Source organism: Tiliqua scincoides, unplaced genomic scaffold (genome assembly GCF_035046505.1).
Source record: "Tiliqua scincoides isolate rTilSci1 unplaced genomic scaffold, rTilSci1.hap2 HAP2_SCAFFOLD_78, whole genome shotgun sequence".
NCBI classification, from domain to species: domain Eukaryota; kingdom Metazoa; phylum Chordata; class Lepidosauria; order Squamata; family Scincidae; genus Tiliqua; species Tiliqua scincoides.
In genome coordinates this window covers 83,324-103,323 of record NW_027101658.1, presented here as the reverse complement: position 1 = coordinate 103,323, position 20,000 = coordinate 83,324, and the positions used below count along the sequence as shown (strand labels likewise).

The following is a 20,000-nucleotide window of genomic DNA, read 5'->3' as shown; positions in this document are numbered from 1 at the left end:
TTGCCAGAACGTGACTGTGTTCAGCCACGAACTGCCTCAGGGACTCCGGCTCCGGATTTTGCCTCGAGGTTGACTCCTGAAGCCTTTTCCGTAACTGGACGTAGCCACAAGGCAGTGGAGGTTTGGGATCAGAGTTTTCCTTCTCTCAGATGAGCTGCCTTCCCAGGCTGACAAGTCCCATCTACCCGGTGGCTGTTTAGTCGCCTCTTACGACAAGAGGCGACAGGTTCTTACGACAAGAGGCAACAGGTTTAGTCGCCTCTTACGACAAGAGGCGACAGGTTCTGTCATAAGAGGCGACAGGTTTATTACCCACTGGGTAAAATAGTATTTTTTTTTTGTCTGTTCGGACTCTCCATCCCTTGATTCTGTCCAGAAATGGGCCTCCTCTTTCACGACTGTCTAATCAAGCACCCTGTTTTTCAAACAGCACCCCGGCCGGAAGTGCATCCCGAAGGCAATGCACTTCCAACACTTGGGAGTGCATCCCGAAGGCAACAGCTCCTCCCCTGTGGTTGGGTCCCCATGCCAGGTAGACTGTTCCAGCACATGGAGGCTCGGTTGTGGGCTGTCCTGGCTAACAAGCTGCCAACGCGGCTTGCTTCCTGAGGGCTTAGGGCGGTGTTAGCTGGGCTCTTCCTGGAATGATGAGTTGGTGGAGTGCCGGGTGGGGAGGCTGGGATTGTGGACTGCCCTGTTAGGCCATCTTTCCCTTTCGAAACCTCTCCACGCGGGTGGCCTTTATCACCCAAAATCCTGTTTGGACGGTCCCACTTTTGACAAATGATTTCCCCGCTTTTGTTCGAATGGCCCCTCCCAACGTCTGAATTCCCTGAAGCTAGAAAACTAGCATGTCAAGAGAACTGGCTCCATCTTGAACCTTTGCCCTGGCATGCTGGTTTTCATTGTTCAGGAAATGGAGGGCAGGGGGAAGCAGGACGGTGGAGCCCCCAGCTGGAAATTTCTGGATCCTAGAAAACTTGGGAGAAGGTTGGTGGCCATCTTTCTCCCTGCCTCTAGTTTTCCATGTGCAGGGAGAAAGAGATTTACTGTATGGATGAGTCCCTCATGGGCTCTCTGAAGTGGTACAGTCCTGGGGCAGCTTTATTTAGGAGAACATGGCCAAAGAGTGATCGATGGAAGGGGAAAAGCCACAGAATTCTCTGCGCCCATGTGTCAGTTTTGCACCAGCAGATATACACCGTTGATTCAGCGGGAGGCGCACTGAAGGCGCATGCCTGAGAAGAAGAACATGGCGGGGGGAGGGAAGGTTGCCACTGCTGCCTGCCCGTGCTCGTTAGAGAGGCTGCCTTAATTGCTCTGTGGGATGCAATTAGTGTCTCTCTTCGAGCCGTGGTGATCTGTGCTAGCGGTCCTTGGAGGGGAGGGGGTGGCCATGCAGCATGTCTCCGGAGCATGTCTCCGGCATGGGGCCAGGGGCTGAACTCCCTCTAGCCCTGTTAGGGCTGGGTGCTTGGGGAGAGTCAAAGCTGGAGCCAGAGGGAGCCCACTGCAAGCCATTCTCTCCGGCACGGGATCTGGTTTCCGTGGGAAGCTTGGCCACCGTTTGGGATCTGGGCGCACAGCCTGCCCCGGTGGGCTTGTGGATCAGAGCCACGCTTCTCCAGGTGGCTGCCTCTGCGGGATTTTTGCCGAGAAGCATTTAGCTGGTATATGGGCCTCGTCCCGTCTCCCCCCCCCCCCAAAAATCTGATCTAGCCTGTTTAATAGCATCACAAGAAAAGGAGACTTTTGACAACAGGGGCTGGCTGTGGTCGCCAGGCGACAAAGGCAATCTGCACATGTTCAGAGGCCCTCTTGTCTGCCTGACTTCACCACGCCCTGGCTGCAGTAGAGCCACAGTTACAGGGGGACATACCAAGGTATACTCCCTCACTGAACATGTCCATGGTAGCTCCCCTCTGCTCCCTTCCATCTCCACCTTTTCCATACCCCTTTTTCACCAAATCCCCATAACCCTAGTTTCCCATCTGTTAACATAACTTTACAGGTGCGAAACTGGATTCGGCCACATTTCCCTCCCTTTTGCTGGTTCTCCATGGTGTTTTAGGTCCTTGCCTACAAGGAGCTTACACTGTGTATGGCCTCTGCGACCCTAGAAAAAAACCATATACTGCCGTTATGTAAATAGTAATAATAATAATTTCACCACGAGCTGAAGGTGGCCAATATATTCACTCTAGTTTTTCCTCCGGCAAACTTTTTGATAAGAACATCAGAACAGCCCCGCTGGATCAGGCCAGAGGCCCACCTAGTCCAGCTTCCTGTATCTCACAGCGGCCCACCAAATGCCCCAGGGAGCACACCAGATAACAAGAGACCTGCAAGGCTTCCTGGGAATTGTAGTTAAGAACATAAGAACAGGCCCACTGGATCAGGCCAGAGGCCCATCTAGTCCAGCTTCCTGTATCTCACTGCGGCCCACCAAATGCCCCAGGGAGCACACCAGATAACAAGAAGACCTGCAAGGCCTCCTGGGAATTGTAGTTAAGAACATCAGAACAGCCCCACTGGATCAGGCCAGAGGCCCATCTAGTCCATCTTCCTGGATCTCACAACAGCCCACCAAATGCCGCAGGGAGCACACCAGATAACAAGAGACCTGCATCCTGGTGCCCTCCCTTGCATCTGACATAGCCCATTTCTAAAATCAGGAGGTTGCATATACACATCATGGCTTATAACCCGTAACGGATTTTTCCTCCAGAAACTTGTCCAATCCCCTTTTAAAGGCGTCCAGGCCAGTCGCCATCACCACATCTTGTGGCAAGGAGTTCCACAGACCAACCACACGCTAAGTAAAGAAATCTTTTCTTTTGCCTGTTCTAACTCTCCCAACACTCAATTTTAGTAGGTGTCCCCTGGTTCTGGTGTGATGTGAGAGTGTAAAGAGCATCTCTCTATCCACTCTGTCCATCCCCTGCATAATTTTGTATGTCTCAATCTTGTATGTATAGCCTGCCCAGGAAGTGGGGGGGGGCAGCTTATGACATCCTTCTTCCTCCCCTTCCTCAGCAACAGCCCTTCCAAATCCCTCCCACCCCTTTCCTCGCCGCACCTTGTCCCCCAAATCAAAAACCACATGGGGTATTTTAAAATCTCAGGATCGCCTTCAAATTGCAAGAGTCGGTGTTGTCTTTGCAGGCCGCTTGCAACGAATGACGGCTGGCCAAAGGTGCTAGCAAAATAATAGCCATTGTGCCTTGGTGTTTAGAAGGTAGAAAAGCAGGGCCTGGTGGGTATTTCTGGGGAGGGCACCACAGGGTTGGCGTGCCACCCCAGACAAACCAGCCTTTGGCGACGAGCTTTCCTAGAGCAAAATCTCTGGATGCAGGATCAGCCCCATCCATGAGGTCAACTGAAGCCTGACAGCCCAATCCTATCCACACTTTCCTGGGAGTTAGCCCCATTGACTCTAACGGGACTTACTTCTGAGTGGACATGCATGGGATTGGGTTCTTAGGCAGCAGTTTGGCCTCAATTCCTCCTGCTGGACTGGAAAAGGAGGGGGAGGGCAGAGAGGATGGTAAGACAGAATAGGCAACTTTGGCGCCCTTTTTACAGATGGCACAACTGAGGTTACATTTGCATGGCGGTTGGGCATCACAGATTGGAAGGGAAATTCAGCGGGCTTGGTGAGTGTGCCCAGCTCTGGGGGGTCAAAAACAAGCGCCTGTGGGTTAATTGAGCGTGCCCTCGGTGTGCTGCAAATTGGGGAGTGGGTGCACGTGGGAAGTGCAGGCAGCCCCCCGCTGAGCTGGAAAGGGGGGCAGTGGCGTGGGAGCGTCTGGATCAAACAGGCAGCGGGAGGCCTCGGAGGCCGACATCAGCAGGTCGCGTCCGTTCTGGGCCCGCCGAAGACGACCGTTCCTGTCCGCCCCGATCTCGCGAGCCGTCAATCAGCGCCGGCGCAGACGCCCGATGGCGTTTGGCTCACCCGTGTCATTCGTACATGGCTACCTGCGGCGGAGGGGGGAGCGGGGGAAGGCACACACGCAGAGGCTGGCGCGATTAAAAAAAATACACGTACACGCATTTATGGCAGCCAGCTCCAAACACAAGCGGAACGATGATCACACTGGAGCCTTTCAAATTGGCAAAAATTGGCCCTGCAAATTGTAAACGGCACACCGTGAAGCTGCCACTTGAATGGAGAAAAATTGGCATCGGACGGGCATAAAATTATCACTTTTATATGCCTGTCTCTGGGCAGTGTTTCGAGGCTGCTTTTCTAACCCTGGCTTGCGAGGAAGAGGAAAGCTCTTCAAAGCAGCTGAACTGTTGGGAGTTCACCAAACGGTTGGGGCATTTAGGCCGGTGGTTCTCAAACTTTTGGGGGCCCACTTTTAAAAACGACCCTCGATCGGGACCCAGCTAGCTTGACGAGACTTTAAAAAAAGAGGCGATCTAGTTTGAAATGGCATTTTTTATTTGTTTGCAAGTAATATTTTATTTATTTGCAAAAACCAAAAAAAAGAACTTGAGCCATTTCATGTAATGGGGCAGCCCTAATGAATAGCCTCAAGGCTTGGGGGGCTTAGTGATGTGACCCCCAGCCTTCACCTGCCCTCACTACCTGTCATTCATGGACTTGGGAAATAAACACACCAGAAAAAAGAGACGCTCAAACATGGATCTCCCTATATTTACATAAGCTTGCAAACTGCAGGAGCTGAGCTGTTTGCAGGGCCATTAGCGGCTACCTTGCAAACTGTAGGAGCTCTGCTGTTTGCAGGGCAGTTAGCAGCTACCTTGCAAACTGCAGGAGCTGAGCTGTTTGCAGGGCAGTTAGCAGCTACCTTGCAAACTGCAGGAGCTGAGCTGTTTGCAGGGCCATTAGCAGCTACCTTGCAAACTGTAGGAGCTCTGCTGCTTGCAGGGCCGTTAGCAACTACCTTGCGAACTGCAGGAGCTGAGCTGTTTGCAGGGCCGCTAGCAGCTACCTTGCAAACTGTAGGAGCTCAACTGTTTTCAAGGCAGTTAGCAGCAATCTGGTTATTGACTAGCCTCCGGGCTTGAGACAATTAGTTATCTGATCTTTCCATCACCCGTCCTTTCACTGGAGGCTCTGCGGGACCCACCAGAAATTGGGTCCTGATCCATCAAGTGGGTCCCGACCCCCCAGTTTGAGAAACACTGATCTACATCATGTCCCCATCTTTCCCTCCCCGCCTTTTTCAGCCCTCCATCGAGTTCGCTGAAGGATCCTGTGTGATTTGGGCGCCGGCAATTTTCCCTCGTCTTGCCAAACAGTTTTGAATCGAGACAATCTGCCAGCAGCAGGAGACATTAAAGAAACACAATGCAACTTCAAACATAGATATATAAACCGAGGAGCCAAGAGCCATGAAAACCTTGGCATCCATAAAACGAAGGTGAAGCTGGCAAATTTTCAGGGCCTGCTTAATCACGGTTAATATATGGTGGTGCCTACGGTTTTTTTTCAGTGCGAACCTGCTCAGGATACTATGAAAATGCGCAATGGATTCTGAACATTTCTGAACTGCGTCTTGCACTTTAAAAGCGGTTTAGGGAGAGCATATACTGCATTTAAAGAGATGTAATGCACCTTTGCGGGGGAAGAGGAGGAGAGGTCTATTGATGGTTATGTCGTCGTGATGGCAGTAGAACCTCCATGTCTGGTGCAGTCTACCTTTGATAGTTGCTGGGGGGGTAAATGACAGGGGAATGACTGTTGTCTTGGGAGGGAGCCAGGACTTGTGCTGCCTGCCGCCTTAAGGTCTAGAAACTTGTGTTTTTTGTTTTGTTTGTTTAAAAAAAACACTGAGATTCTCAGCTTTAAGGCCACAATACTGCCTTATTTGGTTCTGCTTGGACCCCAGCCTCGACACAGCCCTGGTTTGGGTTACTGCTAATTGCAGAAGTAAATGGATCTCCCCCATTCAGGCATAGTCTATCAGAAAAAGGTCTACGGTACAAACCTCATTGAAATGGAAGCCGTTTTGCTCCGTGAGGCTTTGTCAAGGGGCATCGGATTGCGGCCCTGCAGCGTAAGAAACCTGCTGCTCTCTCAGCTAGCTTCAGTTCCGCCCCCCCATTCTACCTGCCCCCAAGCAGAGGGGCAGAAAAAAGTCAGCCCCCCCCCCATCATACACACACAAACAAGGTTTGACCCTTTGGATCTGTTGTGTTTTGTGCCATCTAGTGGCCAACTGTGGTATAGCCTGATAGCAAACTGGTTCCTGGAATTATCCATGTGGGGAGCTGGAACCCCAAAATCCTGGCGCTGGGTGATGTGAGAGACAACCGATCCCTGCCCCAAGGGCATTACAAAGGGGTTTTTTCTTTGCTTCCCTGCTCCACGCTCCTGAGTGTTGAGACAGTCTTGGGACCAGAGGGGGTTTGAGCCCAGTCTGAATTTAAGGTAGTTCTTTTAATTTTCTAAGTGTTGGGTGGGGGGCATTCTGATGTGGCTGCCGTTCTCTTAGATTCCACTCTGCGCATGCACAGAGGAGGGCTGCAGCTGCCAACTCAATGGTGGTAGGACGTGCCTCTGTCTGTTATCCATTTATTCTACCCAAACTCTGAGAAGCTTCATGGATCTCCTCTTTTAACTCTCACGACGGCCCTGTGGTGTAGACTCAGCTGAGGGGCAATGGCTGGGCCAAGGTCACCCAGTGAGTTCGGAATGGCTAGATGGAGATCTGAGCCTGGGATCACCTGTCTAGGGAAGAGGTGCCTGACGGGGCAGACGTATAAAATGATGCAGGGGGATGGATAGAGCAGATAGGGGGATGCTCTTTTTCCTTCTTGCTCAACACCAGAACCAGAGACAGCCACTAAAATTGACAGGTCGGAGAGTCAGGACAGACAGAAGAAAACGTTTCTTTGCCCGGTGTGAAATTAATCAGTGGAACTCCTTGCCACAGGATGTTGGAATGGCACCTGAGTCCACCACAGGTTACAAGTGATGATTGGGTGGATACAATCCCCAGATTTTAGTGTTAGCCTATATCTGAACGTCAGATACAAGGCAGTGGCAATAGGATGTAGGGATCTTATGGTCTTGAGTGCTCCCTGGGGCATTTGGTGGGCCACTGTGAAATACAGGAAGCTGGACTAGATGGGCCTTTGGCCTGATCCAGATTTTGGGGCTCTTCTTATGTGCTGCTGACAAGGGAGGGCACCAGGATGCAGGTCTCTTGTGGTCTTGTGTGCTCCCTGGGGCATTTGGTGGGCCGCTGGGAGATACAGGAAGCTGGACTAGATGGGCCTATGGCCTGATCCAGTGGGGCTGTTCTTATGTTCTTAACTACAATTCCCAGGAAGCCTTGCAGGTCTCTTGTTGTCTTGTGTGCTCCCTGGGGCATCTGGTGGGCTGCTGCAAGATACAGGAAGCTGGACTAGATGGGCCTCTGGCCTGATCCAGCAGGGCTCTTCTTGTGTTCTCCTAGATCATGTTAATGACCCCTTACTTTTTGAATTGCCAGCTGGCAATGCATGGAGGTCACCTGCAGTCTCATTGGTGAGAGCAGGTGGCTAGGAGGAAGTCTCTTGATAGCTGAGGAACTCTGTTGGAATGAGGTCTCCATTGGGACGTGGGCAGAGTTGAGGCCAGAGGAGGAGGATCTGACCCGTTCACGGCTCCAGAGGAGCCTCCAACAGCCTGCTCTGTCTGTGGTCACCGATCTGCCCATTGGCCTCCTCTTCCGTGCGCCCACACACCAACGCTGGCGTTTGCCGCCCAAATGAATCTGCATGGACATGATTGTCCGTGGCAGAAGGGTGCAGGTGCGCACCAGCCGCACCGGCCAGGTCTGCACATGAGCCAACGCATGTCGTGTTGGAATGCATGTTGAAAGACATGGCGCATAGCGGCGACAATTGTGACCCCTGGAATGAGCAAAAGAGTTTGAGTAGATTGGTGTTTGGGGGTGCATTTTGGAAGGGGCTCCCTCCTGACCTCCCCTCTTCTTTTTTCCCCCTTGCAGCCTGCGGCGGGAGGGCTACACGGTCCAGGTGAACGTCAACGACTACCTGGACATCTTCTGCCCGCACTACAACTCCTCGGTGCCCGAAGGGCGCGTGGAGCAGTACATCCTTTACATGGTGAACCATGAGGGCTACCGGACCTGCAACATCAGCCAGGGCTTCAAGCGTTGGGAGTGCAACCGCCCCCACGCCCCGCACAACCCCATCAAATTCTCCGAGAAGTTCCAGCGCTACAGCGCCTTCTCTCTGGGCTACGAGTTCCACGCTGGCCATGAATACTACTACATCTGTGAGTCTGCTCTGGGGCCTCCCGTCCTCTAGGGGGCAGGCTGGGGGGAAAAAATCCCACTTATTGTCCTTTTTGGTGATGGTTCTTGTTTGTTGTTCAGTTTGTTAATTGCTTTTTTCATCATTAATGAATTAATTATTAATAATTTACTATTATTGTTATTGTTGTTAAAAATAAATTAAATTAAAAAAATAAATTTATTTAAATATAAATTTATATATATATAGTTTATTTATAAAAATTTATTTATAATTTAGTTTATATTTAATTTTATATTTAATTTATTTATATAAAGTTATATTTAATTTATTTATATGAAGTTATTTATAATTTATTTCATATTTTATTTCATATTTAATTTATTTATATAAAGTTATTTTATTTCTTATTTTTTAATTTATATATAAATTTTGAAAAAATAAATTTATTTTACTTAAATGCAAATATATATAATTTATTTATTTATATTGAAAATTTATATATATTATTTATTTGATATATATATATATATATTTTCCTGGGTTTGAAAGGACTGAAATATATTTTATATAAATAAATTTTATATAAATATATATAATAGTTTGTAATATATTAATATTATAATAATAATTATTAAATATATAATTTTATATAAATATACTTTATATAAATATATTTTGTATATTTATATATATTCCTGGGTTTGAAATATATATATTGAAAAAATTGAAAAATATTGAAAAATTATTGAAAAAATAAATTTATTTTCACATTTTTACACCACCCTTCTCCCAAGGAGCCCAGTGTGGTGTACATGGTTCCTTCTCTTCTTTGGTCCTCACGACAACCCTGCGAGGTAGGTGAGGCAGAGAGAGAGAGAGAGAGAGAGAGAGACTGGCCCAAAGTCATCTAGGAAGCTCTGTGACTGAGCAGGGATTTGAACCTGGGTCACTCTCAAACCATAACACCATCCTGGTTCTCAATTAATGTGCCTTTGCTTCTATTTTGTTCTCCCTTAAATTGAGAACCTGAAAAACATCATTCTTGTTAAACAAAATATAAAATATAAGAAGAAAAGGGGAAAATGTGAAAAAATTAAAAATATAAAAAGAAATAGTAGTCAGTATACTTTTTCTGTTTACATTGGATGCTTTGTTTAGCGCTTGTACTCTTGTTTAATTATTCATTAATAAATCATAGAATTATAGAGTTGGGAGGTACCTGCGAGGTCATCTAGTCCAACCCCTAAAGAAAAATGGGGTGAAAAGGGATAGTTGCTCTCCTCTGTTAAATATAAGAGAGACGTTATTTTGGAAGGGGCCTCTTTGCCAGGGGTGTGTGTGCTGGAGCTGTGGCTACCGGATCCGAGTGCGAGATTAAACGCTTTGTTGCCAAAGACGAAGGTGGTGTCTTTAGTTTTTTTAGTTCTGCAAGAAAAACGGCTGTTGTGATCCGTTCTGCTAACACATCCCACTTCAGAAGAGACAAGATAATGAATGCAGTGGGGGAGGGAGTTGAGGAGGCAGTCTGTAAATGGGGTGGGGGGGTGAGTAGAGCCATAGAAAGCTGCTTCTTATCAAGTCAGAGCTTTGGTCCACTTAACCGAGTGGCAGCAACCATCCAAGGGCGGGGGTATCTTTTCCAGATCCCTGAGATCTATGGAGCTGAAGGCACCAGAGGTTTCTGTGTGCGCAGCAAGCACAATGCAACTGGACTCTGGTCTGTCCGTCCCCCTTAAAAGAGTACGTGTGAATAGACGTACGAAGCAGCTGTTTGCAGAGTCTGGCTTTCGGCTAATCCGGCCCAGCGTGTGTACCCTGGCTGGCAGCAGCCGTCCTGAGGTCTTTCTCAGGCTCAGTCCTTTCAAACCCAGGAATTGAATCTGGAACTGTCTGTATGGAGACCGTGGATGGACAGCCTCTGGAAAAAACCGGAGGCTTTGCTGGTCTCACCTAACCAGCTCTTGCAACCAACTCAACCCTTCTATCTTTCCCTTTTCAGCCTCTCCAGCGCACAACCACCGCCGGGCCTGCCTCCGAATGAAAGTCTTTGTTTGCTGCGCTTCCAGTAAGTACCTCCTTCCTTCCGCCGCCAGCTCCCCCTCTCTGAGCCCGTGTGCTGTTGGGGAGGCACCCCCCCCAACTCTCTCAAAAGAGGGTCTGTCTGGGTTTTGTGCTTCTGCTTTTGCCCTATGGAATCCGATATTGTGCCAGGAATCCAGGATACTGAGAACCTTGGCTTTTGTTTCTCCAAAGCAAGCTGCTAGTCCTCATGGGTGCAATAATTAAAAAAAAATAAAAATTAAAGTTTTACTGATCATCAACCCACTTCTATTTTCAATCAGTTTTACGAGCGCAAGAATCTACTACGCTGAACCCTCACATATAATGAAATGAGGGAGTACAAATAGTTAGATAGGCTCTCCAAGGACTTAAGTAACGCTGAGGTGGATCAAGTCCATAGGTCCATTAAATCCAGTGTCCTGTTTCCAAGTGGAGCCTGCTAGGTGCCTCTGGGAAGCCTAACAGCAAAGCATAACACTGAGGGTCATCTTGACGTGCTCTTCCCCAACAACAACTGATTTTCAACGGTACTGCTCCTGTATGTGGAGGTTCTGTTTAGCTGTCATGGAAAATAGCCATTGCTAGGCCTCTCTCCTCCTCTGTGAATGTGCTTCGTCCACTTTCAAAGCCATCTAAATTAGTGGCCACCCACTGCAACTTGTGGCTGTGAGTTCCAGAGGTTAAATTTTTGCATTTGCAAGAAACCTACTGCATAGAGAAGGGCTGGAGCGAACTTGGAAGAAACTGGTGCGGGATTAATGGTAGCAGATAGGACACCACCACAAGGACTGCTGGAAAACCTTGCTGTGTCTCCTCTGATTTCCCCTTTACATCTGATTTCCCCTTTACATCTGTTTCTCCCATCAGGACAGGTTCTAACAGGGACTTGTCACCACAAGGAGACAAACCCCTTTGAACGAGGCACCCCCATATTGCAAAACGGAGGCAGTCCTTTTTCTTCCTACCACCTGGTCCCATTTTCGTTGAAACTGGTGATCTCGTTGGGGGGACCTGATGTTTTCTCTTAATTGGCTTGAATTGGCCAGCTGGACTGGACTAACTTTTGAACGAGAAAAAGTGGAATTTTTTCCACTGTTTAAGAAAGCCCTTAAATAAATAACATGAAATGAATCCTGGGACAGATGATCTGTGTGTTTGCAGCGGAGATATGTCAGACGTGAGTTTCACTTTTGCCACCTGGGCAGATTTACAAGGACAAGGAAGTTCCACAGAGCTGGAAAGGGAATGTTTTTTTTCTCACCTGATGGTGACCTTTCCCTGTAAGACGCTTGTCAGATTGGTTATTTAGCTGTCAGAGGTTAAAAAAAAAAGGCAAACAGCTTTCTGGACAGAGCTTCTGCTTGAGAATAGGAGATGTCTGTTATTTGGGCAAAATAATTAATAAAAATGAATTATTCTGGGCTTCAGTGTCAGCTCAGTCTCCCTCAACGCACAGGGGCTGCGCTATCAGGCCCACCTCAGAGCACATCTATGCGCTGAGTGTGCCTTTGACTCTGATATTGTCCAACAAGGGGAGTGTCTGCATTGGGCATATGGGATTTAAGGGTGGTGGGGAGGTGGGGGGTTGTGGAAAGTGGTCCCCGCCCTCTCCCCCTACCTGGGCATAACCCTCTCCCCCCCTCTCCTGCCTGCAGCGTCGCACTCGGGGGAGAAGGCGGTTCCGACCCTCCCGCAGTTCACTATAGGGCCAGAAGTGAAGATCGAGGACTTGGGTGAGTGAGAGCCACAGCGCCCCCTGCCGGGGGGGCAGGGTGGGTGGCGCTTCCCCAAAGCTGAGCACTCCCTCCCCTTGACCCAGCGCCCCCTGCTGGAAGAGGCCAGGAGCTTCCCTACAATCCCAACAGCCTTAGTGGAACGGCATGTCACCTTTAGCCACAGTAGGGGCACCCCTACCCAATACCCAGAATCCTTTGCCATCTTCCATTTTGGAGGTGACCAAGGAAAGGATGGCGTTCTGAGCAGGGGGGAGAGGGCGCCCTCCATCTTGCCCGTGTCTGATCTTTCCTCTCCTGTTTTTTTTTCCCCTCCTTACAGACAATTTTAACCCTGAGATGCCTAAACTCGAGAAAAGCATCAGCGGGACGAGTCCAAAACGGGAACACTTACCCCTGGCGGTGGCTGCGGCCCTCTTTCTCATGACGCTCCTGGCCTCCTAGCCGTGCGGGCCGCTATGGGGAGAGCACCGGCTTCCCTCCCCCATGACTTCCTGGGCGTGATTGTGGCGGAAAGGACACGATTCGTATATTTAAAACAAAAAATTCCCAAGGGAGGCGGCTCCAGGTGGGTGGGTGGGGGGGGCGACGTGATGGAAGAGGAAGATGACGTCTTTTAGCTGCCCCTCCCTCCTTCCCCCGGCTACGGAAAACACCCCCCACTGATCTTTGTCTGCCCCACTCTGCCTCTCTTTTGCCTACCCCATCTACCAATTGCTAGGGGGGATTTAGACGCAGTTCCATTCCTTGCCCACCGGAGGGCAATCGGAAGACCGGGTGCAACCCCCGCCAACCTGTGGACCTTGGGGGGGCAGGACAGGATGGTTTGCCGCACCCCCCCCAAGAGGGCATTTTTTTGGTCATCCTTGCTCAGCAGCTATTCCAGAACTGCGGATCTCTTCCTCTCCCGACGCCGTGGGGCACAGAGTGGGCTGCCGTCCTCCGGAGCGACGGATTGTCTTGGAGAACTGATCGGGCTCGGGTTGGAATGTGTTGATGTCGCCCCTGGCACCGTCCTTGAGACAGAAGATTGGGGAAAGGGGGGCACACGGACCAGGAGTGCCTACCCCAGAGACGGGAGGGACGACGTAGTCTCCTCGGTGACTCTTTTTTTGCTGGGGGGCCCCCAGCCGCTCGCCCTGTACATATCTCTTCATGTGTTCTGTACAGACAGAGGTTCTATTATCAGTGTCTATAGATTATATCAGAACTGTTCTCGTTGTAGGTGGGTGCGGGGCGGGAACCGGCCCGCTCGGGGGAAGCCAGGATCTTGTCTTTTCTTTGGGGTGATTCCTCCCTTTTTTTGTCTTCTGTGAAGACCAAACCTATGCAAGATGCACGGACACTTTTGGTTTTTTTTTTTTTTTCTTTCCGGGGTGGGTGGGTGGGAGGGTGGGAGCAAAAAGAAAAGGAAATAATAAACCCACAAGACAAGCTAAAGGACCCTTTGGAGGGGAAGGAGGTTTCTCTTTCATTTTGGTTTCTGGAGATTTTTTTTTTCTTTTCCCAAAAGCTTTGGCTGGTGATTTTCATATACTTGCTCTTAGTCTATTACAAAAAAAAAAATTGAAATAAAAGGTGGAGACCGACATCCGTCCATCCAAGCCCTCCTCTTCTCCCTAATGTAGGTTTGTGGATCTAATGCAGGCTGGTTAATGGGGGGGGGGGGGAGAAGTGGTAGGAAGACTGTTGAAGGGGGGAAGGTTTATTCGATTTATTGGTTGACTCTCTTTAAGTCACACCTTAAATCTTTAAGAGACGCCTGCGTTGGCTCGGTCATGTCGTGAGAATGGATGATGGCCGGATCCCAAAGGATCTCCTCTATGGAGAACTCCTTGCAAGGAAAGCGCCCTACAGGTAGACCACAGCTGCGATACAAGGACATCTGCAAGAGGGATCTGAAGGCCTTAGGAGTGGACCTCAACAGGTGGGAAACCCTGGCCTCTGAGCGGCCCGCTTGGAGGCAGGCTGTGCAGCATGGCCTTTCCCAGTTTGAAGAGACACTTGGCCAACAGACTGAGGCAAAGAGGCAAGGAAGGAAGGCCCATAGCCAGGGAGACAGACCAGGGACTGACTGCACTTGCTCCCAGTGTGGAAGGGATTGTCACTCCCGAATCAGCCTTTTCAGCCACACTAGACGCTGTTCCAGAACCACCTTTCAGAGCGCGATACCAGAGTCTTCTGAGACTGAAGGTTGTCTCTTTAAGTAGGGATGAAGCCATTTGGGCTGCAGTCTTGTGGACACAGACTTGGGCACTGCTCCCTTAAATGCGGGGAAACTTACTTCTAGGTAAACCTGCTAAGGGTGTGCTCTTGAGAACAGATCGGTTGAATGGACCGCAAAGGTGCCGCTGTCCCCCCTCACCTATTCAAATTTTCCTTCTGAACAAAAGTGTTTTCGACACACATGCGTCTTTAAAATGGCAAGTGGTGAGCGCCATCTTGGAAGAGGCATTCCCTCCTGGGTGGGAAGGAAGGGTGATGCGATGCCCTTCTCTAGACCTGTCATTCCCTCCTGCATGCCAAAGGGGGGGAACAGCTGTTCTAAAGCGATGTGCTTTTGTGCCGCAGCAGGTGCTGTCATTGAAGAGGCCTCGGTTTTGGACACACGTGTGTCTTGCAGACACATGTGTGTCCACCTCCTGTTTTTAAGTGGTGAGCACCATCTTGGAAGAGGCATTCTCTCCTGGGCAGGAAGGAAGGGTGAAATGATGCCCTGCCCTAGACCATACTGTCCCTCCTGTGTGCCAAAGGTGGAACGGCTGCTCTAAACCAATGCGCTTGGGTGCCACCATAGAAGAGGCATTCCTATGGAGCCACCATTGAAGAGGCATTCTTTCCTGGTTGGAAGAGAAGAGGGAATGCCTCTTCGGAGATGGCATCTCAGCTCATTTTTAATACAAGAACTTCTTGTTCTTGTATCTGGTGGGGCCGCTGTGAGATACAGGAAGCTGGACTAGATGGGCCTCTGGCCTGATCCAGTGGGGCTGTTCTTATGTTCTTAACTACAATTCCCAGGAGGCCTTGCAGGTCTCTTGTTATCTGGTGTGCTCCCTGGGGCATTGGGTGGGCCGCTGTGAGATACAGGAAGCTGGACTAGATGGGCCTCTGGCCTGATCCAGTGGGGCTGTTCTTATGTTCTTAACTACAATTCCCAGGAGGCCTTGCAGGTCTCTTGTTATCTGGTGTGCTCCCTGGGGCATTTGGTGGGCCGCTGTGAGATACAGGAAGCTGGACTAGATGGGCCTCTGGCCTGATCCAGTGGGGCTGTTCTTATGTTCTTAACTACAATTCCCAGGAGGCCTTGCAGGTCTCTTGTTATCTGGTGTGCTCCCTGGGGCATTGGGTGGGCCGCTGTGAGATACAGGAAGCTGGACTAGATGGGCCTATGGCCTGATCCAGCGGGGCTGTTCTTATGTTCTTAACTACAATTCCCAGGAAGCCTTGCAGGTCTCTCGTTGTCTGGTGTGCTCCCTGGGGCATTTGGTGGGCCGCTGTGAGATACAGGAAGCTGGACTAGATGGGCCTCTGGCCTGATCCAGTGGGGCTGTTCTTATGTTCTTATAACCACAAATGGTGAACACCATGTGAAAAGAGACATTCCTCTTTTTGCTCACCCCCACAAAGTCACCCCCACACCCCCCCTAAAAATGGGTCCTTACTTTGGGACTGTTGTGTTTACCCAGGTGCAGACCTCATCACCTGAAACAGGTGACAAATCAGCTCAAAGGTAGCCAATCATTGGCATTCTTTGTTTGGGCTGGCAGCTGCTGATCTTCCTCCCCCCCCCCCCCCCACACACACACCTGATGCAGCTTCGTTCCAGGGCATTCTGGGTTACCAGCTCAAAGGAGACTCTCTTTCGAACTCGGCCTTCCAAAATGGACAAGGTGTTTCCACTTGACCCAAAGGGAGCAGAAGTCACGTCCAAATCTCTTGTTTTGGTACATGATTTCTAAACCGTCGGCGGAGCTGTGGCACATTTGTGGATTTCCACACCTCAGGAGATCTAGCCACATGGGGTAGGGCCTGCCCTGCAGACCGGAAACATCGGCGCATGCTCGGGAAGATGCAAACTCTAACATACATGGCTACAACGGACGTAGAGAGGTAAGAAGGAGCACTTTGAATGAAGCTCCAATTGATGCCAGTGGAAGGCTTTACCGCCACACAGCCTAGATGCTCCCCATCTTGCGCCGGCATTGCGCCCTGATTGAGCCACTTCCGGTTCCATCGTTTTCAAGGCTATCGGCGTGCCTCCAAGACGTGCCCTTGTCCAGCCGTTTGCCAGCCCTAGCTTGGCCTCGCAGCAATGTGGCTGCGTCATGCGCAGGGCTGGGAGCGCATGATGGCCACCCGTGCGCCTAAAGTCATTGCAATGGCCCCTGTGAACCTGGCCTGAGGATGAGTTGCTAGAGAGTCCCACGTCCGAGGCGAGACAAGAACAATGATCGCTTCCCAGCCAGCCTACCTGCCCTGCTGACTCACAGGCTGAACCGGTGATGACTGTCGGCATCTGGGAAACTCCATGGGGGGGGCGCATTGAATCACATTGCTGCTTGCATCACTGCCTGACCCTTGTCCATAGCAGGGGAGGAGGGGATTCAAGTTTCCTTGCACGTCACTGCCATTTGCAGAAAGTGCAATCTGTTTCCCCCTCTCCCTTCCCTTGCTATTTGTTTCCATGTTCGGAGAGGGCCTGCTTCTGAACAACAAGCCTGCAGGGTAGGCCACAATCATGACTTCCATCTCAAAATGGTTGGCAACCTTCAGTCTTGCAAGACTATGGTATAAGCCTGCAGCACCCAGTATTCCCAGGCGGTCTCCCATCCAAGTACTAACCAGGCCCGACCCTGCTTAGCTTCCGAGATCATGGTAGAAGCCTACAGCACCCGGTATTCCCAGGCGGTCTCCCATCCAAGTACTAACCAGGCCCGACCCTGCTTAGCTTCCGAGATCATGGTAGAAGCCTACAGCACCCGGTATTCCCAGGTGGTCTCCCATCCAAGTACTAACCAGGCCTGACCCTGCTTAGCTTCCAGATCATGGTATAAGCCTACAGCACCCGGTATTCCCAGGCGGTCGCCCATCCAAGTACTAACCAGGCCTGACCCTGCTTAGCTTCCCAGATCATGGTATAAGCCTACAGCACCCGGTATTCCCAGGCGGTCGCCCATCCAAGTACTAACCAGGCCTGACCCTGCTTAGCTTCCCAGATCATGGTATAAGCCTACAGCACCCGGTATTCCCAGGCGGTCTCCCATCCAAGTACTAACCAGGCCTGACCCTGCTTAGCTTCCCAGATCATGGTAGAAGCCTACAGCACCCGGTATTCCCAGGCGGTCTCCCATCCAAGTACTAACCAGGCCTGACCCTGCTTAGCTTCCCAGATCATGGTAGAAGCCTACAGCACCCGGTATTCCCAGGCGGTCTCCCATCCAAGTACTAACCAGGCCTGACCCTGCTTAGCTTCCGAGATCATGGTAGAAGCCTACAGCACCCGGTATTCCCAGGCGGTCTCCCATCCAAGTACTAACCAGGCCTGACCCTGCTTAGCTTCCGAGATCATGGTAGAAGCCTACAGCACCCGGTATTCCCAGGCGGTCTCCCATCCAAGTACTAACCAGGCCTGACCCTGCTTAGCTTCCGAGATCATGGTAGAAGCCTACAGCACCCGGTATTCCCAGGCGGTCTCCCATCCAAGTACTAACCAGGCCCGACCCTGCTTAGCTTCTGAGATCAGACAAGACATTAGTGCCACCATCATGGGTACTGTGGTTTACTGAGTACAAGAGGATAGCTTCTCCCTAGGAAAGGGAATGCAGGGTTAAACAGAGAGAACGAGCCTCTCTTTTCATGCCAAGGTGAGGTCTCTGCCCTGAGAGGCTTACAGTCAAAACTTCAACACAGGAGATAAGGAATGGATGAAGGCGGAAGGGTGGAATGGAGACGGTGTAGAGAGAGAAAGACACAGTTATTTCAGGTTTGCCCAAGGCTACCTATTGAGTTTGTGGTAGAGGAGAAACCCGGGACATCCCCGCTCATGCGCTTAGCCACAAGGCTGCCACCTCCCCCCCCCCAAGAGAAGTGTGCTCTCTGCTTCTCTAGGTTAATCCAGGCAGTTGCCAAAATTGTGCAAGCTAAGGCTTGCCCTGGCAGCAAGGAGCTGGTAAACTGGCTGGACGGGTCTCTGTGAGGAGTAAGTGGGTGGCGCGTTCTCAAACCTCCTGCCAATTCATATGTGGGGATAAGGGCACCCCCCCCAACTCTTCCCCTGTCTCCCCGAGACCCCTTTCTGGGCAGGGGCACTGGGATCCCTACCCTAGGCATAAAAGGGTCGTGTGGGCGCAGCCCCTGCTGTGGTATGCGCTCCCAAGGAGAGCACATGCGCTAGGAAAAACGGGCTTCAGTCCACAACAGGGCACTTAAGGAAAACAAGGACCGTTGAGTTGGCACCGTCTGTGGCCCGGAAAAATTTATGTTAGCCAGGCCAGGAAATCAGGAGTTGGCAGTGAATGTATTTGGCTTGAAAAAAGGGATCCTCCCCTCCCCCCCGTCACATCTTAGGGGGTGTGGAATAGGAACTGGGGTGGATACACTCCGCACATGCCCAGAGGTACCCTGTTAAAGTTCCATGCCTATCCAAGTTGCAGAGGAGGCTTTGTCTGCATTAAAGTCTCGTAAGGACACTCTCATCTGGCTGCTGTGCCCTTTGCTCAGTAGTGCCACCTCACACGGGCACTGCCCTCACTCCTGATGCCAACTACAAATAAAGCCATCACGCGATCTCTCCCTCCACCCCCCCCACCCCCGACCATGAGCTCAGCCCAGCACAAACACACTTTCACACTACACTGTGGCTGTTTACCGCACGTAGACAGAACTCTCACCTCTGAGAGTTCAGAACTCTCACTGTACAGAGGCCACTTGGGAGTGCGCCAAGGCGTCAAACTCGTGCCAGCTGGTTGACATCACTCCAATGTGCCTCTTGCCGGTGGCGCAAGCGCGTGGTCGGTCTGTGGAACTCCTTGCCACAGGATGTGGTGCTGGCGTCTAGCCTAGACGCCTTTAAAAGGGGATTGGACGAATTTCTGGAGGAAAAATCCATTATGGGGTACAAGCCATGATGTGTATGCGCAACCTCCTGATTTTAGGAATGGGTTAAGTCAGAATGCCAGATGTAGGGGAGAGCACCAGGATGAGGTCTCTTGTTATCTGGTGTGCTCCCTGGGGCATTTGGTGGGCCGCTGTGAGATACAGGAAGCTGGACTAGATGGGCCTATGGCCTGATCCAGTGGGGCTGTTCTTATGTTCTTATGTTCTTATGCCCTGTGCACACTCCCCCCACCCCCAGGTGCTTTCAGCCTCAGTTTCGCACCTGCAACGTGGGGGAAATGGCGCCAGCCTACCTTGCAGGGTTGTTGTCGAGCCGGTGACACTCTGGTCAAACCGGTGACACCAAGCCCGTGACACTCCTTCCGTGCTCGAAAGCACACGTTGCGATTTCAAAGGAGGTTAGTCAAAAAACAATATGGAATTTATCGGGTTTGGGGGCAGCCACAATGCCAAGACCCAGCAACTGTTGAGATCCTGCCTTTCTTGCTGAAATGTCACAACAGGACACAAAGTTGTGGTACAAACGACAGCCAAGAGGCGTCCGTCGGGACAACCTGTTGTGTTCTGCATGTGCAAAGCACTTCCTGGGATTGTCTGGATGGAATGCTTACCACAAGCCTGTCGGTAAACATTATACCCATACTGCAGATAGGGAAGACTGAGGTTCAGAGGAGAGGGGCTGGCTTAAGGCCACCGAGTGGGTTCATGGCAGAGATGAGAGTCAAGCCACGGGAGTCCTGATTGACATCTTGAGGTCTTCTCCAGTGTCGACTGATGGTATCCCCTCTTAACGTGACCAGATAATGTTCAGCTATAGATGGGAGGATGTTCCACGCAAATAACCGG

The 20,000-nt window shown here is 50.7% G+C and overlaps 1 protein-coding gene across 1 annotated transcript in view; it reads left to right on the top strand.

Annotated features, from left to right (window-relative positions):
- The window catches only part of LOC136636061 (ephrin-A3-like), a 44,472-nt gene extending 31,990 nt beyond the window's left edge, over positions 1-12,482 (top strand). Inside the window, exons 2-5 of the mRNA XM_066611087.1 lie at positions 7,974-8,263; positions 10,244-10,309; positions 11,961-12,038; positions 12,361-12,482. Coding sequence (XP_066467184.1) covers positions 7,974-8,263; positions 10,244-10,309; positions 11,961-12,038; positions 12,361-12,482 — 556 coding nt within the window. The remainder of the gene's footprint in view (positions 1-7,973; positions 8,264-10,243; positions 10,310-11,960; positions 12,039-12,360) is intronic.
- The last annotated feature ends 7,518 nt before the right edge of the window (positions 12,483-20,000 follow it).